Consider the following 24,002-nt stretch of genomic DNA (forward strand, 5'->3'; position numbering starts at 1 on the left):
TGTCTTTGTTATGTAGATTTTTCAATGTAATCTGCGGCATATTTTTAATAACAAATGTGATGTAAAACCAATCCATGTTAACGTCTCTGTATACATTTGTCCTGTCTTTCAGCTGAGACTTTTAGTGTTGACATGTGTCTGTGTGCAGTTTGCATCCATCTATTGTGAAGGGTAGCTATTGTTTTATACTTTCACACACTTCCCACCAGGCACCAGACGTCTATATATTATCAGACTGATGTTGGACATGACGTCAAACAGACATTGCACTTCGGTTGATAATGAAAATCATGTTGATTTTAATGTTGGATTTTGGTTACACAACCTAAAAACAATGAATATCAACATCAGTCTGTATTGGACATCGATGTAACATTGACATTAGAAGTTAAATTTACGTTGAAATTGTTCACCTGACATTGGTTTTTAATTTAACTAAATAGCAACGTCTCCTGACTTTGTGTGCCAACTGGGTTAATTCCTTGTTTAATTTTCATATAAATTATAAAATGACAAATCATACCACGATGATTGTGGAAATTTTGCTTTGTAAATGACACCAAAAAGAACAAAAATGTTTAAACGGGGGAAAAATACTCTAAAACTATTATACCTGTGGTGAATTGAGTGAAACAGTAAAATTAACAAAAAGCATTTGTGACAGTAATAGCCTATTTAGACCAAATGAAGTACTCTAATTGGTTAACAAACACAACAAAGATGTCTTTAATACAGATGTCATCTTTAATAAGGATGGTAAGAAATTACTATTATTATACCTTTGTGTTTGTGTGTGTTATAACAGAGTTGAAGATGAACAGGCAGTGACTGAAAACGATGCCTTTGAAACGTAAGTTATTCTAATGAACACTGTTAATAAAGTAGTCACTAACAAAGTGAAATGCTTGCAAGATCATTTTTTTTATTTATAGAAGGCGGCAATGAAAGGTATGTGTTAATAACTCTGTTTATTAACAAAAAGCTAAATGCTTATTCAGTTGTTACGTAGCAGTACATTTTCATTTAGAGAAGAATGAAAATTTTTTTTACTGACATTCTACATTCATTTTATAAGTTATGTAAGGTGTGCTATTTCTTTCTTCACATGTAAACATTTGACAGATGCTTTTATCTAACAAAGGCTACATTTAGCAATATAAAACATATAGCAAACCATTTGTATGTTTGTTGTGAACATGGACGTGAAGTAACAAATTACAAATACTTATAACTGTAATTAAGTAGTTTTAATTAGAAACTGTAGTTTAATAATTGTGTACTTTTACTTATAAGGCCTGTTTGAGTACGTTTTAAGTGATATACATTATATCCTATTTTACCTCTGCTTGGGACCAAAGATAACAAAGACAAAGATGTCTTTAATAAAGATGTCATCTTTAATAAGGATGGTAAGAAATTACTATTATTATGCCTTTGTGTTTGTGTGTGTTATAACAGAGTTGAAGATGAACAGGCAGTGACTGAAAACGATGCCATTGAAACGTAAGTTATTCTAATGAACACTGTTAATAAAGTAGTCACTAACAAAGTGAAATGCTTGCAAGATCATTTTTTTTATTTATAGAAGAAGGCAATGAAAGGTATGTGTTAATAACTCTGTTTATAAACAAAAAGCTAAATGCTTATTCAGTTGTTACGTAGCAGTACATTTTCATTTAGAGAAGAATGAAAAAAATTTTTTTACTGACATTCTACATTCATTTTATAAGTTATGTAAGGTGCGCTATTTCTTTCTTCACATTTAAACATTTGACAGATGCTTTTATCTAACAAAGGCTACATTTAGCAATATAAAACATATAGCAAACCATTTGTATGTTTGTTGTGAACATGGACGTGAAGTAACAATTTAATAAAAATATCATCTTTAATAAGGATGGTAAAAACTATTATTATACCTTTGTGTTTGTGTGTGTTATAACAGAGATGATGATGAACAGGCAGTGACTGAAAACGATGCCTTTGAAACGTAAGTTATTCTAATGAACACTGTTAATAAGGTAGTAACTAACAAAGTGAAATGCTTGCAAGAAACAATTTTTTTATTTATAGAAGAACTTAAAAAATAATAATAATTAATAATTTACTGACATTCTAAAGATTGTACTATTACTTTTAAGGCCTACTTGAGTACATTTTAAGTAATGTATATTTCTACTTTTAAGCTATTTTCCTCTGCTTGTGGTCATCACATGCTCGTTTTAATTATATTTCTATCTATCAACATGACTGGATAGAGAAGGAAAGAGTCATTTTTATGACCGTGAATAAATTTGTGTGTCTGGTATATTTTGTGTAGCTGAGGAATAGAAGTAAATGTCTCCCAGAAATCCTATATAATTCAACAAATCTGCCGATGATTCTCGAAGTGTTTTATTAACAACATGCACTAATCAGTGGGCGGGGCTAAACAGGCAGTGATTTCGAAGCAGCCACTGATCAGCAGAGTTTATCCACATTATTGCATCATAAAGTAGTACATTCCAAAAGCTAACGTTTTGGCAAACTGCCTTCAATATGCTGTTTCTAGACTAACAAAAAAGTTTTGAGTTTTGAAACTTACAGAATGTTTTTATAGCAAAATGATAGTTTATGTCAAACAACAACATTTTGGTTTCTTTATGACCCTTTTAAGTATATAGAGATACACGTAATCTGCACTGCTGTGCCTCTTCGTCATGTGTGGAAGCAATTACTTGAAGAAGTCGGCAGCTTGTTGACTTGATCCTGACAATGTGTGCTATTCAGATTCAATACGCACCTTATTAAAGATCCACAGCATTAATGCATCTGTGTCAACATGTGATATAACAATATTTGTAACAATAAGTAAATTTGTAAAAGGTGATGCCGTCCTTCTAGAACAATGTGCATTTATGCTTAAATCATAACATATATTATCATGATTCTGATTTCTTTATCACAGAGATAAATGGCTCTTTTTTTATCTCTAATTCTATCCATTCTCGTGGTGTGAGATGCTCTCATATGAGCTTTTAATGTATTTTGGTTTTTTTTTGCACTTTTTATTAAATATAAAATTATTAAATAATCTATTTGTTTTTGGACTTTACTATTTAAATGCCTTCATCACTTTGATAAGGTTTCCGTGTTGTTTTGATGAAGGCCTATTTTAAAGTGTTGACAGTCAAAAACAAGTTAAAACTGCTGAATGACAAACATCAAAAGATCTTTTGAATTACAGAATATAGAATGTTTTCTAAATATATGAATTACAGGTCAAATCAACAGCTCAGTACTTACTACTATTATATAAGCTACTTACACTGCATTTTTTTAGAATGTTCTTTATATATTTTCAGTACTACTACTATTCTCCCCACTACTGAAGTGATAGGTGACAGTTGGTACGACCTTTTCGGTGACACCCAATATGAAGACATCAAAGACCCTGATCCGTCAGTTCCATTTTTTTTCACTTCTCAATAAGATTGAGTCCGCCGTCATGTGTAAATGGCATATAATGTCTAAATTAACATTTAAAAGAAAATTCAATTTCAACTCAATTTGTATATATTTGTGTGTTGGAACAGACAAGACAACAGCGAAACTCAGCCCAGTGCTGATGACTCCATGGCTGAGAACACTGAATCAGAAAAATGAATAACCAGGATAAACCCTGTTGAATGAGCTGATTTAAACACCATTCTAAATAAACATACCTAAGAGCATGCATCTATGCTTGTTTGTGCATTCATGTTAGGCTTGGTTTCCAGCAGGCTTAAATAAGAGAACCTCAAAATAACATGCAGTACACCTTTCCTGCCACGAGTGGGCAGCAAGCAATGTATTAAATGGGTTTTGAAATAAAAATTAATCAAAGAAAAAATAATACTGTGTCATCATAGTTTTGGTTATATTCATTAGTACATTTATATAGGTTTTGGGGGAAAAGGTTGCAAATTTATTTGGTTTATATGTGAAATCAAAGTGGGATTGTCAAACGATAATGAGTGTTTTACATCTGAATATTTTTACTCACACATACAGATTTAATTGATTTCTTTTTCAGAATTGAACGGACTGCTCTAAAATATGAGACACCAATGTTTCAAGAGTTAAGACACAGAATAGAATACATGCTTAGGCTATTTGATAACTTATATTTCCGATTTTGGTTTATGTATGCTTTACTTCTTCGGTTGACTATTTTTAGGCCTACATTTAAGTTTTCCTGTCCTATTTATTAAACTATATATTGTGATGCAATGATTTTAAATCAGCTCAGTCGAAGTCTAATTTTGTGATGGCTCTGTTAACATTAATATAGTAATATATGTAGCTTTAGTAAGCAGCATTAGAAGTTTCTCTGACATTCTGGAATGTTTTGTAACATTCTAATGCTTTCTGGAACAATTAGCTTCTTTAAACATAAACAAAAAACATAAACATCTTTTTTTATGTACAGTAAGCTTGTACCATGTAAATATAAAGTATATAAAGTAAATATAAAGACCAGTACGCGTTTGATAACCTGGATCGTAAAGATCACGATGCAGTACACCCTTCGTGTCACACGTGGGCAGTAGACTCAGTGGAATACATAGAGTTATGCCGTGTGAAGCCCAGCAGAATAGTTACTACAGAGACGGCACACTGCAAGGATGTGGGCTCAGAAGAAGCCCAGGATAAGAGAGAGAGAGAGAGAGAGAGAGAGAGAGAGAGAGAGAGAGAGAGAGAGAGAGAGAGAGAGAGAGAGAGAACATCTGGAGCTGACTGAATCAGAGTGTTTATTCCCTGACTGCCTGACAGCAATCTGCTGTAGAAGACAGGTGAGTTCTTGAAATGCTGCACACACAGACACGCATGTTTCTACATTATATATTCAATGATTATAAAATGAATGATGTGTATACAATATTTTGTATGTGTAGCTGTTTAAACTTTTTTTGTAAAGCTGACTGCAATTCAGTGTGCTGTGTTCAGTTTATGAATTTAAAAAGGGCACAGTTTCACTGTTGTGTGGAGCATCTTCATGTGATTGAAGTTTGAAGATGTGCTCTGTTCAGCTGAGGACTGGTTCAGTATTTTATATCTAATTTTATCTTCTATTTTGGAAACATTGATATTGTATCAGTCACGCATGTACACATGCATAGTTTTTCGGAAAGGTTGAAAAAGCTTGTAGTAACCCACAGTCATCTGTTGGACAGGGTCCAATGTTGACATAGACTGCAGCTCTTTGGTGTTGCCATGAAGTGAGGACACACAAGCAATTTTCTCCTTTGCACACATAAATGCAAGCACATCTTCTCAGATCAGTGTATTTGTGCAGGTGGACATTATGTCAGCAGGATTCAGTGATGCTAATAGCTTTATTTTTGCCTTATTTGACTTTAGTTGTCTCAAGTTTCAATTCATACGATGTTCTGCATCTAATAAGTCGCTTTACATAAATAGGGTAGGCTATATGACCACAACGTTATGTGTAGAGAGGATTTTCTAAGAGAATTTACAATTACCCTTGACCAAAAGGAGGTCGGAGGTCACCACAACAGCATCCGTGATTGTTTTAAAATTGTATTCATGTAGCATTAAGGTAAATAGCTAAAGCCATCTAGAATCCCAGAATGCACCAGGCTTTAATATCTACTGTAATCTAGAGCTCATGGTTTGTATTATACTTGAGTCAGAGTGTCTATGTGTTTGACTAGATGTGTTTTATGCTTTTGTCAGTGTGACATGGAAACTGCCTTAGGGGAAATCCACACCTGTAGGAGAAGAATGGGGAGATGATGTGAGATTGGGATGATTATGAAAGGGAGAGAAAGAGAATGAAACTGACAGAGAGAGAGAGAGAGAGTGAGTGCAGGAGGTCAATGTGATCTTCTCTTTTTCTAAGTCCCATCACTGGTGAAAAATAGCGTTTGATGTTATTAAAAAAGGATATCAGTTGTAAGGTAGAGATCACTCTTCCTATTTTCCTATATGTACCTTGTCACATACAAAACACCTGTGCAGGTTTTACAGGACCTTTTATGTCACATAAGGCAAATTTTAATTCCCAGTAAAAGATTTTTACCTTTTTTATAGATGATGTAACATTAAAACTATCCGAAAACTTTCATAGACCTGCATAGTTTATTTTTCTTTAGAGATTATGCCACAGTGTGAAAGAACGCCAACACATTTGAACATAACAAACTGATTTTAGACTCTGTGTTTACCAAGTATCAGATATGTTTAGTCATGAGAGAATTCTAATATTATAATATGATTAAATGATGGACACTGATTGCAACAGGAAGTCCAAAATTATCTCATTATGTCTATCCTCTGAATGAGAGAGAGAGAGAGATCAAGAGAGATAGAGCCACAAACTACAGCCAAGCATGAAAATGTAATTTGTTGTGCAAATAAAGGATGATTATGCTCATTGTTGCATATCTAGCTCTGAAAAGCCTACTGAAACTACTTTTTACTTTGGACTAACCTTTTCTGAGATCAGCTGGGATATAGTGAACTAGGCTAATGCCTCTTTTGTGTGATTTGCATCAGGGATTCAACACAGTCAGTCTCTCTGCCCTCTTAGTTTTAATTTTTGAGCCAGCTCCCACATAATGATACGTCATGCAAATTGTCACGATTGGCTGTGCCGCTCTCGTCAGTTACTCACCCTCATGTTGTTCTAAACCTGTGTATGTTGCCTTTCTTGGAATATAGCCAATGATTCATTAGACTAGTGTTATGAAATGTTTTAAATGTTTTATCCAAAGTTCCTGAATCATCAGCAAGCTGACTATTTAGATACCACTGGCTGCTAATGTATATCATAATGCAGTAATATTTGCATGATTGTCAACTAATGAAATGGTACATTTTATAAAAAAAATCCACCAGATATTAAGTAAATATCTTCTATACTTAATATGAAATTTCACCAAGAAATAGGCAAGAACGAATCTTCAGTCTTCTTCACTTTTTAAATGGCAAGTGTCATTTTTTGTAGCATAGAGTATAACATCTCCTCTTGAAGAAATGAGAGTGAGTTACTGATAATACATTTTTCATTTAAAGGTTAACTATCCCTTTAAGCATTTTTATTGGTGATGGATGGAATGTGAGGAGTTTTTCAGACAAATCAAAAACTGTTGTGCAGTGAATTCAGCTCTTTGCGTGTTAGTGCATGTATTCAGAGCATCTATAGATTATCCATAGAACACTCAATATGAGATCAATATGAGACCGTTCTGCAAGCCTGCTGCCCAAGACAAACACAAATAAAACACTACAGTCTCCAATACGCTCTGTGGATACGATGCTGAGACAAACTGATTGCATTCTCATTATGAGCCATTGCAGGTCTTGATCAATGGCCACCCCCAAAGGAACATCTATAATTGGATGCACTTCAAATCCCTCAGCAGGGTCACAGTATAATTTCACCCACACACTTCTCTTTTATCTCTTTCCCATTATTTCCAACTACAGAAAAAGTAACAAAGAGATCGCCTTTTTACTTTTAATCAAATGTGTCAACCCAGCAATCTCTTGCACATAGATGTAAAGGTCTCAGAGGAACTCATGATATTGTTCTATAAGTGCCTCTGTTTGGGATTGTCTTTAAATCGCATTTAAAATGTTTACACTTTATGTCCTCATTATTTCCAAAATAACTTTTATAGCCTCTGTGGTGTCATAGATGCTGAAATGCATGCTGAGTGCCCCAGGGTTGTGCACGTCTAATTTAGATGCACCTCTTTGTTATTTTCAGACCCCCAAGATGCTTTGCTGTTTGGCGTTATCCTGAGGTGGCCAATGTCGTCGACTCTCTTTGACATGCCATGGTGGCAGGCGCTCTTAAACTCCACCCTCAGCATCAATCAAAGCAACAGTAGTTTGTTCCTGCTTGATGTCCCCTGCTGGCAATCAAGCGCCATGACGCTTACACTAGTGCTATGCTACTGCCTGGTGCTTATTTTGGGCTTGCTTGGTAACATCCTCCTCATTTGCATTATTATGCACCAGCGGGACCCTCCTAACGTCACAAGCATCCTCATTGCCAACCTTTCGGTGTCTGATATCCTGGTGAGCGTGTTCTGCCTTCCTTTCACAGTGGTTTACACGCTCATGGACCACTGGATCTTCGGTGCGCTGCTATGTCGCCTAATGCCGTTCGTGCAATGTGTGTCAGTGACTGTTTCAGTCCTGTCTCTGGTTTTGATCGCACTTGAAAGGCACCAGCTCATCCTGCATCCATCTGGCTGGAAGCCTAGCGTCCCGCAGGCGTACATAGGCGTCTTGATTGTGTGGCTGCTGGCCTGCGTAACATCATTACCTTTCCTGGCGTTCCACTTGCTCAGCAGTGAGCCGTACAGTCTGCTTCCTGCGCCCCTCAGCCAGCTTCAGGCCTGTCTGGAAGTCTGGCCCTCTCAGCAACACAAACTAGTCTACACCACCAGCCTGTTGCTATTCCAGTACTGCTGCCCGCTGTTCCTCATGCTACTTTGCTATTTCCGCATCTTCTTGCGGCTGCGACGCAGACAGCGCATGCTGGAGCGCCAGTGCAGTCGCAACCGAGAGGACGAACATCCGGCGGGTGATGCACAGCAAACGTATAAATGTCATGCTTGTTACTTTGGTGGCTGCATTTGCTGTGTGCTGGCTGCCATTAAATGCCTTTAATGTGGTGGCGGACTGGCATCAGGAGGCGCTGCCCGTGTGTTACCACAATCTGCTGTTTTCACTCTGTCATCTGCTGGCCATGAGCTCCACCTGCGTTAACCCCATCATCTATGGCTTCCTCAATAGCAACTTCCGCAAGGATGTGGCCTCCGTGGTGCTACACTGCCATTTTCAGCCACTCGAGGACAGCTATGAACACTTTCCGATGTCCACAATTAACACTGATGTGTCACGGACTTCTTTTAGACTCAGAAACAATTCTGTGTAATCGGGTTAATCGCTAATTAATGTTAATGGTTATTAATCCTAACAACAAAACCAGTGTTTAAAAACCAGATCGGGGTCACCAATCCACATGAAGCCAGAGCTTTAGCTATCTGATATTATACATATATCTGATAAATGGATTTGTTATACAAATGAAAATGCAAGGTGTCTTTTAAGATTTATCCACTCTATGACCTGGTTTAAAGAAATAGCAGTTTCAGACTTTGTATGCCTGGACGAAATGCCGATACGATACAAAATGTTACAATTAAAAGCGTCTCCGTGTGGACAGGCCCTTGGTACTGGAGGTCCGGAATTCTGCATACATTGCATTCAAGTTGCCTCTGCACACCTGGCTGAAAGTTTCAGGTATACTTAGTAAGATCTTGATTGACTGCTAAATGTTTAATGTTTAATTAGGGTTTAATTAGCTAAACTCTGCTGGACACCAGCCCTGAGGACTGAGTTTGGTGACCCCTGGCTTATATCAGCATCACTTTGTAGGCAAAAACCCAGAAGTGAGTTAGCATTTTAGCTATTTAGCTAAGTTCAATTCGAGTTTGGGTAGGTCCCCTAAAATAAGGTCTGTGGTTCACGCAAGCTCAGTATACTTTCACGTTTTGTTCTGTGACATAAAACACACCAGCTAAATGAGCTACACTCATAATTTTCTTTTAAACTGTTACATTTTTTTAAGACAGATGCTAACAAGTTGCTAAATGGGACTACAGGCACTGTCAGAGACAATATTTTTTTTTTGACAATTTTTCTTTTGCTTTGCCCCGAAATGCAAGACAAGTCTTCAGATGGCAGATGCTCATTTTAACACTTTCCTACTAATGCAAATATTCTGGGTTTCAGAACATAAGGTACTTATTTCATGTAAACACCACATTTACTGACTTAGTCACCATGAAAGAGGAACTAACAATGCATAGGCCTTACAGCCAGATTAAAATTAAATGTCATGACCACATTTAAAGCTGTTAAGAATTTTCTAAAAGCAAGGATAAAATAACATTTTGTCTACCTACGCTGACAAAGCGATAGCTGAAATGTGGTACGTTATTCACTAAAATAAATGTAATCTTCCCATATCCAAAAGCTTGCTTTCTCTGCTATTTAATAGATTAAATGCACTTTTTTTCTGAATAGTACATGGAGAAACGTTTTTAATTAAAATATTCTCATTAATCAAGGATTTATTGACTTTTAATGTACCTTAGTTCGAAATTTACAGAAATACGTGCTTTCATATGTCTTTTAGTTCTGGTTTGCTTAATTTATTCACTCTACTATTTAATACACGTCCCATTTCAGTTTTAGTTTGATTCTATTTTTGTATTTATTTCAGTTTATATGAAAACGTATGTGTAGCTTGGATTAAAATACATATACAGACTAAATCCTTTTGACTGAACACGTTAAACATTTTTTAAAAATTTGTCAGCAGCACAGTGGTGGTGATGTGACTAAGTTTAGCTTTTAAGTTCTGTCTCTTTTATTTAGGCATCAGAATTCATAAAAGTTATATTATTCTGTGAAGATTATCTCGATGGACAAATTGTGTAAGTTTTATGAACTATTATTAAACATAGAGTTTATTATAATCTGAAAACCTATGGAAAATTGGCTTTTTGTCGAGGGAACAAGTTTCTTTAAATGCCAAAATGCCAAAATATAATACAAAATGTACTTTGAAGGGCAAGAAAATACAGTTGGAATCTTAAAAATATATTTTTACCAGTTCATTTTAATTTGAGACCATAGACCTGAAAACATATTATAAATAACTAAGTAAACATATTTATATGAAGTTCTTCTACTTAGTTTGGATTCGACTGGTTCAGGAAGGAGGATGTGACTACGACCTATCTGATTTCCCAGGATTGAATCCTTCTAATCCCTGTGTCATAATATCAAAGTTATTTAATGCACACTGATTATGTCTCTTGTAGAGTTTTAGATTGCAAAAGCATTTTACTCCACTAAATCTCATGGAATATGGACATGAAAGCAGAAGGAGATTTCTCAGCTGTGTACTTTTTTCCACTCAGACACAATGAAAGCTATAAGGAATGAATTAGTCAAAGGCAACACTTGCATTTGAAACATTATCTCTTCTTCTTTGAGGCACAGAGCTAAGTTTGGAAGTACTGACAGTGTACAAATGCCTGGAAATTGCAGCTAGCTAAGCCGTAATGCTAACCCTAATGCCTAGCGTAATACAAGCTAAAACCCACAATAAATCTGAATATACCTGTCAGCTTATATTGTCAAGCTGCTGCCTAAAAAGGGGAAAACTGACAATATCTACTGGGCAAACAAAACTGGGCTGGAGGTTCTTTTTTCATTCTCCTGTGGCTTATTTTTGTGACTCATCCTTCCAAACAAACGCAAGCACACATAAAATCAGCACAGAACATTTTGTAAGATACACTGTCTGAAATATACTATCAAATTTGTAATTTTTTAGAAAATGTTAACTAATCTGTCTGTCACAAAGACATGAGTCTTTGTATGATAAAGGGGTTCTGGTACAATCCATTATTATTAATTGATTTATTTGATGTGCATTCTCAGTGTTAAGAGCATTCACATTTTTCCAATTCATGCATAGTTGTAACATAATAAATTTACAGAACTGAGTGCTTGTATCCTTGCAGGCAGATCAGATCCTTTATAGACAAAAGAAAAATATCCAATACAGAATCAAACAAACATTTTCCATTTTTCTTGTCATTGTCCGGAAAATGTTTTGTCTCTTTTGTAATTTTGAGATTAAAACACAAGTCTCGTATTTCCTCATATATTCCCTTATACAGTCAACTCTTTTATATACTGTTCTGATTGACAGAATTCCATTCTAAAATCTTAGCTTTTTTGAGTAAGTATGCTCTCATTAATAACTGAATGCATTCAGCAGTCAAAAAGTCAATGTAATTACCCCAACTTGTCTAAACAGATTGTAATGTCTGAACTGAATGTGACTTATTTTGGTGTTATATATTTTCAGGTTTTGTGAAACATTATAAATGTTTACTGTTCTGTTCTGTATCTTTGTAATGTCATATCCATGGGTGGAACATCAATAAATCTCTTTTATGGGCAATTGGGAAGATACCAAATGTTGTAAAAGGGAAAGCAGAGATTTAGAGGCAGAAGTAAAGAGAAGAGAGGATAGATGAGTTTAATATGTATTTTCCTGGAACTGTATACTTGGCTCATGCTATAAGGTTCTCACTTATGCATCTGTTTATCTGTATTTTTTCACTGATCCTACAATTGTTTTGGTGCTCTTTAGTTTTTGTAAATATGTCAGAAAGTTAGCAAATAAACGAAAGGAAAAGATTGGCTGTTGTAATTTAGTTGACACACGTAAACATAGGCTATGGCCGTATTTCAGATTAATAATATAATAATAACATACATTTATATTTTAATATTGTTGCATTGATCATTTTATTGTTAAAAATAATGTTTTTAAATATTCTATTTTAGAGATTTAACATACGTACTGTGATTGGCTGATTATTCTCTTTTAATACTATAACTCCTGCCTGTCTGTCATGTCTAATTACCCAGTCAATCTGATGACACCCACCTCTTCCTCTCTATGATTATACTGTCAATGCTTTATAATCCGCTTTTCTAGAGACTTTCCTTCACTCACTCAAACGCCAACTATTTTTTTCAGGTGCTTATTTGTGACGGACCTCACCTGCAACGCTTAGATGTATCAGTTGAGACAGCAGTTCACACATTTTTTATAGAAATTCTTATGGGTTAGTTCACCCCAAAATGAAAATTCTGTCATTAATTATTGACCCTCATGTTGACACTTTATTACGCAAAGAAAACAACGGAAGTTACGTCAGTTTTGGAGAGCATCACAACGCAAGACATGCGCATGCTTCACTGCTTAAATCAGTCTTGTTTACGTTTATGTCTAAAGTAAAGCATGCATATGCATTTTGTGATACTCTCCAAAATAGTAGAAGACCTAAATGTCATTATTTGGGTTTTGTAGCATCGCAAAACTGAAATTTAGCTACTGATGTCACATACTGTTTTACCAATGTATTTACTACGCTTCTGGACCTGGGATAAGTTCAGTTGTCTTGCTGTCTGTTGAGGGTCAGACAGCTCTCCAATTTCATCAAAAATACCTTAATTTGTGTTCCAAAGATGAACGAAGGTCTTACAGGTTTGAAATGACATGAGGGTGAGTAATTAATGACAAAATTAAATGTTCTATTCGCTGGTGTTGTGCAATAAGATTTCAGGTAGGATAGAAAGTTTACAAAGTGTTTAACTGCCCAGTACACACTGTATATCGCCTACTATTTTTTTTAAGGAATAGTGTGTGAAACAGTATACAATAAGCAACAAATGTTTCAGAGTAGTATGCTTCATTGTTACATGACAAACACAAACATTAATTCAGCACTGTCGAGGCTGTTACCTTACAAAAAAAGGCTTTATAATAAGGCTCATAGTAGTAAACAATGCAATATTGCTAAATTGAAGTTATTTCATAATTGATAAATGACAGAACTGAATCAACACTGAGCTGTCTTTAACTGAACAATTATACATTATTTTATATAATATATAATCATTAAAAGTGATATATTCTAGCTGCTCTACTAGATGCAAATAACGCAAAATTCTGTTTACACTAAAATAGCAGTATTTTATTTAGATATTTATGTTTTGATATAGAACAGTAAGTAATAACATTTTGAGTGTAAATTATTATAGAAATTTTATCAGATGAATGCCACTATATTGAGACAAAAACTACATCTGAGCAAATCCTGTTTTATTAAGCACTGTATTATTAAGAGGGCTTTTTATTTCCTCTTTTTCAAATATTTACTTCATTTTTGTTTCGTTTTTTAATAAATGACTTTTTTTAATAAATGGCTGATCTGGTGTGTGATGGGAAAAGGAGTAGTACAAGACAAAAGGCAGATTCTAACACATGTTGTTCGCTTCAGATCAAATTTCAGTCAATATAGCATGTAGTCCATGCATTTCGTGCAATACAGAAAACTCCAATAATACTCAAAGTATACACACAGCATACTGCAATATAATAGGAGTTGTATTGTAGTATGCCATTTCAAACATAACGTCTGTACTGATTTCAGTTGGCTTGTTACATCAAAGACTGAAAGGGACATTTAGCAGATTCTGATACATACAGAAGGTCATTCAGGGATTCCATGCATACAGAAAACTACTATGCACAGCATGCATACTGTATACTGCAGAAATAGTAAGAGTAGTATTATAGTATGACATTTGAAAACCACTGTCTAGAAAAGGAACCTAAAATCCATTGTTACTATAGTTAAACCATGGTAACCACAAATTAATCATGTTATATTAATCGTAGTAACCATTTGTAATAAAAAAAAAAATGGTGTGTTATACAAATGGTAATATTTGCCCAAAAAAATCTTAAGGGACGCTACTTCTGTTGAATTTGAAATATGTTTGTATTTTATCCTTGCAGTAGTTATTAAAAAACAACATTATGTGTGAATATTACGCTTTTACTGAATATTAACTTTAATCAGAACGTTAGAGATTAGAGGCTCTCTGAGCTGACTGATTGAATCTTCCTCCCTCTTCTGGTCACCAGTGGAACAAACTTTAAGTTCTTGTTTTAAAAGATGCCTCTCAACTCGATAGTAAGGCCCAGTCTGTGTCAAGGTTGTACTTTTCAGCTGAAGTGAATAATAACTTTCAAATGGCTTATCACGCTTAACGTTTGAAAAAGATTTAGCGTTTCATTAAACTTTTAGGCATCACTCCTGAAGTAATACCACATTTATCCTAAAGAGGGTGCCATTGCTCAGTCTATTTTTGTATTTTTTTAAATAGCATGTAAAACTAGAGGTATGCAGATATTCTCATGGGTGTATTTTCTGTTGAATTTAATAATATAGATTTGTTTTAAACTTTGTATCAGGATGATTTCTGTCAGTCTTCTCATTACAGACGTTAAAATTCTATTTCTCTTCAAACTTAATTACTATATACACTTTTACGCGTTATTGATAGGCAATACTAATTTCTGTTTTTGGCCTTGTTCTGTGGGAGGGTGTATTAGAGGCCGGAATATTAATAGCATGGAAGTATTTACAGGGTTTGTTTACTGAGCAACCAGACAGTCCATATTAAAAATACATAAGGTCATCTCTCTCTTTCTCAAACATACACACATGCTCACACGCTGTCTGTCTGCCTGTTATTTTTCAACTGCTCCAAATGAAACATGCCAATAGTAATGTCTTGTATGCAAAAACATGACAAGGTAAATAAAGTAAAGACTAGTAAATAAATCTCACAAATAAACATAGTTCAAAGATTCTAACATAGTTCTGTGACAGATCTTTACTGTTTATAACAAACTGTTTGTGTGTCTTATAATGCAAATTATCAATGAGATTTACAGACTTGAACAGGAACCAGGAAGCTTTAGATTACATGATCTAAAATGAACAGTGCTATATTTGAACAGGCACTTACTGAAAAATCCAGAAACCATGTTACACCAGTTCATCAGATTCAGCTGGCTATGGGGAGTTTGATGCCCCTTTCAAAATGAAGCTGTTATTTTCATCATTTGCAGGGTTATTAAACAAGTCTTTATTTGTTCCTCACAATGTAGACAAAACCTTACCCTCACACATACATTTTTGTGTCATATGCAGAGGAAATAATGAACAGTTCAAAGTTGCAAAGGTAAATGATGAAATTACATCTTAAAATTGTCAGTGGATGAGTTATAATTACAGTCACTCTTCCATAGATGAAAAGCCAACAACTCAGGAAGTGTAAATGCCTGTAAGGAAAAAGTGGTTACTTTTGATGTTAATGATAACAAGGATGTTTGAAAGAAATCTTTTTATTGTCACTTAAAAATTAACATAGTACTGTATAAAACAATCTCACTGCAATAAAAGAACAAGACAGATACATCATATAAGGGAACAGTGTTACAGTTTTTATAGAATTATTTTTGCACCCTGACAAAATGTTTACTTGACACAAAGCCAGTCTTTGGTCAAAAGTGTAGTGGCTTTTCTTAACATTCATTTATACATAATACAATTCTACAACATACACTGAACAAAAATGACACTGGCAATTCACATATACAGTAATAAAAGATACAGTGTTATCAGGGACCAGCCTGTTGAAAAACTGTGGAGGATGACTGTGTTATCAGGCACACACATATGAATGCATTGCATGTGACAGAATCAAATTCTTTCTGTATTTTTTTTTTGTTTTGTTTTTACTGTTTTTCATCAGCATATTCTTATAGTTAGAGATGCAGAACATGCTGAGGTATGTCTTGAAATGTGGCTAAAGCTAGACCTCTTTCTGCCACTTCAATGAAATTTGTTGTCACTTTGGTATTACAGACAATAAAAGCAGACAATGCACAGGAAACTGTTGCAAAACTGACAAAAGTGACACAAATAGAAAGGTAATGTGCAGTTACTATCGAAGTGCAATTCCAAGTCCTTGTTACCCCAGATCTAAGAAAAGAAATCTTTGGATTTGGATTTTTTATATGCTTTTCATGGTAAGTGAAGTGGAAAAAAACCCAATTCACAAATTATATAATTCTCTGAAGCTTTCAGTCAGAAATGTTCTCATTAATGGAAATGTATGTTCACAGGTTGGTGATATCCACGTGCAACACAGCGAGACCATTCATCTAAGAAAGTAAAGTTTCAATTCAAGTGATCAAAAAACAGCTTCTGTGTCCAGTAAACAATCTACTGAATATACTATTAGCAAACCACTATATAAGCCTCAAAAATGAGACAGACTTTATAAGCATCTAAGAAAAATGAATACGCCCTCTCAAAAATGACAAGTTTCATGGGGCATTTATAAAACCTTTTTGCATTAAACAAAAAAAAAAAGTTTGGCACCACGAGAAAGAAGTCCCCTGGCAAAACCGTACCAGGTAAGAAAACAGTAAGAAAAGTTCCACCAGATTGTTACGGCCAAGGTCAGCTAAAGACCTTCAAGATATTGTTCAAGCCACAGAGGCTACTTTGTCACAATCAAAAGTGGGCTTTTGAGAAGTGCTGACATCCTCTTTTGCAGGAGAATTTCCCTCCTCTGACGTCCTGTTCCAGCAAGGCAGAGTGGCCACGAACAGAAACAAACCAGACACTAAAACACAAGTGCCGCTGAAGTAGAATGCCAAGTCATATGACTGAGTCCAGTCAAAGAACCAACCTGTAAGAAAAGAAAAACAGACACACCATCAGTAAAAGTGTTTGAAAACTCCCCACAGTGAGACATTACTGAACTGGTGGAACCTATATATACTCAGAACTTTTCTGTTCGTGCAAGCTTCCGTCTGTCATTGTAATCAAGCATGTGTTCATCTGCTGCCTCTTACCTACAACAGGTGGCCCGAGAGTGATTCCAAACCCCCCGAAGCACATTAGAATGCCATGAGCCTGACTGAGTCGTTCAAGGCCCACGATCTTGGTAGTGATGTAGGATGTGAGAGACCAGTTCCCTGAGAAAAATCCAACCACAGCCGATAGAGCTTGCAGACCTATGTAGCTTTTAGATACTGGAATAAGAAGCAGAGCCGCTCCTGTGCATGTCAGCGTCAGGGCATACAGGTACAAGCTGTTCACCCATTGCATGTCTGCCAGGACTCCCAGGACCAGCTTACCGATGCCTGTTGTCATTGCAACGATGGAGACAAGGGGTATTAGTGCAATCCCGTCGATAAGCCCCTCGCTCTGGGCTACATCCTCCATGAAGAGCACAGGTGGGAACGCCCCTAAGCTGAACAGGAATATGGCGATGCAGAAAGCCATGAAGACACGGTCTTGTAGGAGCTCCACAGTCTCGCACAGGTAACGTCCATAGGGATGCATTCGCTTTTTGATGGCTCGTGTTACTGTTGAACAGGAAAATATACCACCTTTTCTTTCCCCTTCACTCTCTTGCAGCTCGGTGGGTTCCTTGGGGATCAAAAGCTTAATGGTGGCTGTGTTACCGGCCAAGCTAGGTGTGGTTTTGAGATCAGAGTCAATGATAATGGCAGTAGGTTTGGTGTAGAGTGCTTCTGGTTCCTCTGTACGTTGTAGAGCAGCTCTCTGTTTTAGGTAGTAGCCAGGTAAGTTCAAAGGTCGCATTGGCCCAGCACATGCCATCAAGTTGAGCGCCAGCGCTCCAATGATAAGCAGGCAGCCCTCCAATCCAAACAACTCAATGAGCTCATTCTGGAGTGTGGCATAAGTGAACCCGCCCACACTTGTACCTAAAACAACGAACATAATTAACATTCACTGCTTTTTGCTATCTGCAAAAATTTTAATTTTCTAGTGAAAGGGAATCATTTTTTCACTTCTTTTTAAAAATGCTTTTAATAGTTATTCAATGCAATTTAAGGTACCAATACTACACATTTATTCCATTCCACACCTGTGGTGACAATGCCCAGTGCTAGGCCACGCCTCTTGTCAAAGTACTGGCAGGTTATGGTCAGTGTGGCAGCATAGACAAGTCCGCAGCCAATGCCTTAAACACAGAAACATGAATATATTGTTGAATGCAATTTAAATGTAGAATTTCATAACTGTATTTACACAATTAAAATCTTTTTTGATATTTAAAAATTTAACGTAAGACAAATCTTAATGTAAATATACATTATAGGTCTCGTCAACATGAGATTAAAGGAATAGTTCACCTAAATGCGAAAATTCTACAATTAATCCTGTAAGACGTCAATTTATCTTCCGAAAATTGCATTGCTGTCTAAGCATGGCCAGAAAGCTCTCGGATTTCATCAAAATATTTTAATTTCTAAGATAACGAAGGTCATGCGGGTTTGGAATGATGTGAGGGTGAGTAATTGATGACAAGACTTTTTATTTTGGTTATCCCTGTGACTTTAAGCATGAATGAAGTAGATGAGCAAGAATCATTTTTTGATATAATTTCCTATTTTATATACTTCTCATTGAGGCATCAAACGAAGTGAAATTTTTAGAATGTAAAGTTACTCCACTGATCATGCAATTGTATATGTAGCACATTTCTGTGTGCTCAGAGGGTTTGGTTGGTGTGTATGATCAAAGGTCGGCACTGTAAATGATGATGGTACCATTGTTTTAAAATTTAAACTGTCTCTGAAAGTTGACAGTATAATCAAAATTAATAGCAACCATGACACACTCTGACATTATAAAAGCTGTTCAGCACTTCCTGCACTTAATGAGAATCCTGGATATAAACACATACCATCATTCTCTATGAATAGTATGATGTGAGAAGATAAATACAAGGCATATTCATTAAAGGTAAAACAAAATTGCATCTGTTTCTACCAGCAAACTGCTATTCATTTAATTCTAATGATGCTTTTATTATCTTACCGACAACAATGCCATAGGAGAAGATGAGGAAAGAGACGCTTGGGGCAAAAGCACTCAGCATCAGACCTCCAGCCACCATCACACCGCTGAAGACGGTTACAGGACGTGCACCAAAATTATCCACACAAGCACTGCACACTGGACCTACAGAGAGAGAAACAAGAACCATATCTTACTGAATGCAACAAAAAAAAAATCACCACCACAAGTTTGACAGCCTATCAAACAATAAAAAAACCTTATCTTTGCCTTCTGTGCTTAGGTACAGTGTCTGCTGCTTTTATTTTGAATCTTTTCTTCTGATCTGAATCATTGTGTTTTAGTTTTTTTACCTTGCACTGTCATTTGAATTATTTACTATTTCAGTGCTGAACTGTAAAGCACCAATGCAAGGCAATGCACATTATTTGTTTGGGCAAGTATGATGATTCTTATAAGACATAATAAATTATTGGTACCATAAGTCCTCTTACAGGACCAACCATTTTGTCCTATTAAAGGGTAACTCTGTCTTAACAGCTACTAAAATAAACCCTGTCATACTATAGTGTGGATGAGAATGTGTTTGTCTATCTATCATTAGAAATAATAAATGGCTCAGCACTAGGTTGCTCCTAATATGGCGAAAATGGCTGGACTCTGGAGAGCATCTAGTGGAAACAGTGTGTGTGTTTGTGCCATCCAGACAAAATAATTTCACTGTCTTTATTTTGAAAGCTCATTAGGTTCTGTACCGTCTGGTATGAGAAACATTATACCACCTAACATCACTGCCAAATGCCCTCAAACTCACTTACTATTACGCAACAACAGCCAACTGAATGTTGAACTACATTACAAAGATATAAAAGTTTCCAAACTAGGGCTCTATAATGACCAGCAACATCAGTATGGATGGACAAGCTACAGATGAACCAAAACCATCCAACCCAAAACAACCAGAGCTCTATGAAACAATGAAACAATAAATTATAAAATGTAATCGGTGAAGACGACAACTATCTGCTCTGTAGCCCTTTCACATGGTGTGTCTGATCAGGAATCGGTTGGAGCATTAAAGGCATCTCCTAGTAGAAGGTACAGAATCAGATATGTGTGTTTGTTTCACAGACCAGCTCAGTAACAACTCAGTAATTCCCTCTTCTGAATCAGCATGACCAGGGCGCACAAACACATACCCATGTCCCTGATCGTCCTGTCCAGTCATGACTTTTCCTACCGTGACGATGAACTACACAGCTATGTCTGTAAACAAAACCTGACACCTCCGAGACCCAAACAACCACACAGAGACATTTACACGCACACATTCAGCCTGTGTGAACTTTTACTCCAGCTCATGAAAGGTGACTGCGTTGCCGTCTTTCTGCCCTTTCACTCTCTTGTAATTAAAGCTTAAAGGATGTTCTTTTAGACTTGTCAATTTGACCCCTGTAATGCAGATAGCAATGACCGAGCATTATTCCACTGTAATATAAACAAGTAGATAATTTCTCTATATGTCAGCATGTCTTTTCATGAAAGAGGGCTTTAGAACACTGAGTCAGCAGCATTCTATGGGAAAAAGAGCAGTATGTTTTAGTGTGTTTGATTTGATCTCAGATTAGACGTAGGACACTTAGGACAAAAAAATAGGTTTGTCTTAAATTTTTTGTCTGTAAATAAAAATAGCACATTTTGGCCTGAGAAAAAAATCTTGAAACACAAACCAATTAAATTATTTTTACAGCATTTATTAATCTTAGTAAATGTTCATTTCTACTAACATGAACAAACGATAAACAATGAAACGATAACATGTATTTAATTAATTACAATGAATAATGGTTAATAAATACTGTAATAAATATATTATTTTAAATTCAACATTCTAAAGTATTTTCAAAATTGTTCATTCTTGTTTATAGCATAAATCTTATAAAATCCAGTGGATGTAAAACTTACATTCCAGTTTTGCTTGCAAAGTTAAAACATTTTGTGTTCACTTATTATGTTTATAACTAATTAGGAAACTGTTCGGGGCTATTTATTTTTACTTGTACTGTTTCAAAATTTTGATACCCATTTGTCAGCATGTGTGTTAATATGCATTACATAACAGCATCAGAACTCTTGCTGTTTGCACAAGCAGTTGTTTATTCTCTTTATCTCTCTCTCTCTCTCTCTCTTATACACACACACACACACATAAGAGAGAGAAATGATCAGTACTCACTGGTGATGAGCGCCACACCAGACACCATGGATCCGACCCAAGCCGTCATGCCTTTTCCCGCTTGGAAGGCACTGAGCCACTCGGGGTACAAAACACCGACTGACTGGGGGGATCCAAAGGACAGGAACTGGGCCATGAAAGAGGCCACCACTATCATCCATCCCCATCCACCATCTAAAGCACCTTCACCCTTTACAGCACCCATTTTCAGCACTGATCTTACGCTGACTTCACTTGACACACAGACCTTCAGAAAGAGAGAAACATCAGTTTGATAGTGCGCTACATTGATAGCAGTGTGACATGCTATCATTTGTGCAATATAATATACTCTAATCTGCAATTCCGTATTGAAACAAAAAATAAGTAACTTCTTAGGTTCCGCTGTATACATAAAGGTCGATATATATTAGAAACTAAACTGCAAAAGTTTAGTTCATTTGCTTTTTCAAACGAATCATAAAACCACGATAAACCTATTTGTCAACTACCAGAATAAGATGTGAAAATGACAAGTTAAAACATAAAACTGTGAGACTTACGGCAGGTGGATGTGGATGTCGCTCTTGCTTGAAGAGAGCGGTGCGCTGAACCGCTCGTGCCTGGTAGACCAGGCCAGTCTCACGCGCTTCTCTGCTGAATACCTTCTCGCGCTCAGCATCGCGCGCCGCCTAGTTTTGAACACTTCTGAAAAGAGACCACACCTCGAAGGTGGAGAGACCACTGACCGGACTGCCTTTATATCGCCCCTTTTTCTTTAAATTCGTTGGTTTCGTATGACGTTCCGCAGGCGTGAGAAGAACCGGCGTCATTTGCGGCGCGCATAAGCATCTTTACCTCCAGCGCGCGACGAGCGGTCAAACGGAAGCGCGCTAAAGTTTCTCCTCACCTGCAGTTCGCCACCTATAGTAAAACAATCAAGTCGACGTTTTATGGTTCATATGCTTATTAGAGAATATTACGTTTATTTAAAAGTTGGCGAAACGTGCGCCTTACCAGCAGATGAGCTGAGAGCGATTCAGGAGAGGCACATGCAGCGTTACAACGGCACTTCTCTGCTGTAGCCGACATGATAACTGTGATATTGGACATTGCAAGCAGTGCACGGGCATGTACTTTTCTCATCATGCGCCCTTCTGTCCCGTAAAATAAAGAACCGGTTTGAAGCTGTTCTCACCGGCCGGACTCGTGAGTCACGGTCACGGCGAAACCAAACGGCAAAGCAAAGAACGACTGAATTTCTGTCGCTTTTGCTTTTTAGGTTTTTAAATTTCATCTAATTTAAGAAAAACTATACTGTTGCTTATAAATGCTGAAGAAAAATATTTTAATAACAATATTTAATTAAAACTTTTAAAATATATATATGTATGCAATTTTAATAAAAGGGAAATCTGCAGGATTAAAAGGCATGGAGGCGTAAATATCTGATTTGATGTATATGGATGATGAGGGGCATGTTAAGACTTCTCAAACCTCAAATAGGACTAGACTACGATCGCAGACTTAAACTTCTTCCCACCCTTCTACATCTCTCGTCTCCGTCTGGGTGGTCGACTGAACTTTTGTGCTGGGTGAGTGCATAAGGGTCAGACGGCTTGGGCTCTAAGCCCACCGAGATCCTGTTCCTGCCCTGTGCTTGTACTGGTTCCCACACACACATAAAACAAGAGCTTCGGTCTTCCCCCACCCTGACTTTGTAATCCCCTCTGACATGAAAAGAGAGTGAAAAAGAAAGACAAAGAGAAAAGAACAGTTAATTGCATTTGCCTCATATCACCTTTTTGGACAGCATCTCTTCTTATGCAGTATGACTGTAGCCTGCAGGGATCTGGGAAACCAATGGGATACTTCTGGAAGGAACATACCCTTGGCTCTACATTACATTTGGATTAAAATCTCTGCTTAATAAGAAAACAGAGCTTGACGTGATGGACAGAGCGAGTTCATCTAAAGTACCAGTCAAGAGTTTAAAAACACCCACTCAGGCTTTTATATATATATATATATATATATATATATATATATATATATATATATATATATATCAATAATAATCAATTAAATAGTATGCATAAAGAGTGAATAATAACTGTTTTATGTTTTTAATTTTAATAACCACACATTTGTTAACACTGCTGTACATTCTTGGCAATTTCTCTAAACTTTACGAGTAGCCACTTCAGATGCTTCTCAAACAGTCTTGAAGTAGTTCCCACGCATGCTGTGCACATGTTGGTTGTTTTCCTTCACTCCGTAGATTTTTTTGTTTGTTTTATTAAAAACTTGAATTTGTAAATAAATTCAAACTCAGAACATTTTGTATTTGTCTACTAAACTAGGTAAAAGGTCTCGAAGATCATGAGAAACATCAGTCAAATGTGTCCAAAAGCTACTGTACATCTCCTGTA

General features: G+C 36.2%; 2 protein-coding genes across 2 annotated transcripts; one reads left to right on the forward strand and one right to left on the reverse strand.

The window, feature by feature from the left end:
* Positions 1–4,697: 4,697 nt before the first annotated feature.
* Positions 4,698–12,258, forward strand: npy4r (neuropeptide Y receptor Y4). Its single transcript, XM_043262497.1, is given in 3 exon segments — positions 4,698–4,814; positions 7,757–8,547; positions 8,549–12,258. Coding segments are annotated over 2 exon segments (1,134 nt in total). The 5' UTR covers positions 4,698–4,814; positions 7,757–7,800; the 3' UTR covers positions 8,936–12,258.
* A 3,582-nt stretch (positions 12,259–15,840) lies between these two features.
* Positions 15,841–22,726, reverse strand: slc16a9a (solute carrier family 16 member 9a). The gene is made up of 7 exons (XM_043263094.1): positions 22,588–22,726; positions 22,134–22,494; positions 21,592–21,838; positions 19,377–19,520; positions 18,421–18,516; positions 17,378–18,256; positions 15,841–17,211 (listed from the first exon to the last, which is right to left on the reverse strand). Exons 3-7 carry the CDS (start codon positions 21,794–21,796, stop codon positions 17,006–17,008), a joined length of 1,530 nt encoding a protein of 509 aa, XP_043119029.1. The 5' UTR covers positions 21,797–21,838; positions 22,134–22,494; positions 22,588–22,726; the 3' UTR covers positions 15,841–17,005.
* Between the last annotated feature and the right edge of the window lie 1,276 nt (positions 22,727–24,002).

Source organism: Puntigrus tetrazona, chromosome 17 (assembly GCF_018831695.1).
Source record: "Puntigrus tetrazona isolate hp1 chromosome 17, ASM1883169v1, whole genome shotgun sequence".
Classification (NCBI taxonomy): Eukaryota; Metazoa; Chordata; class Actinopteri; order Cypriniformes; family Cyprinidae; genus Puntigrus; species Puntigrus tetrazona.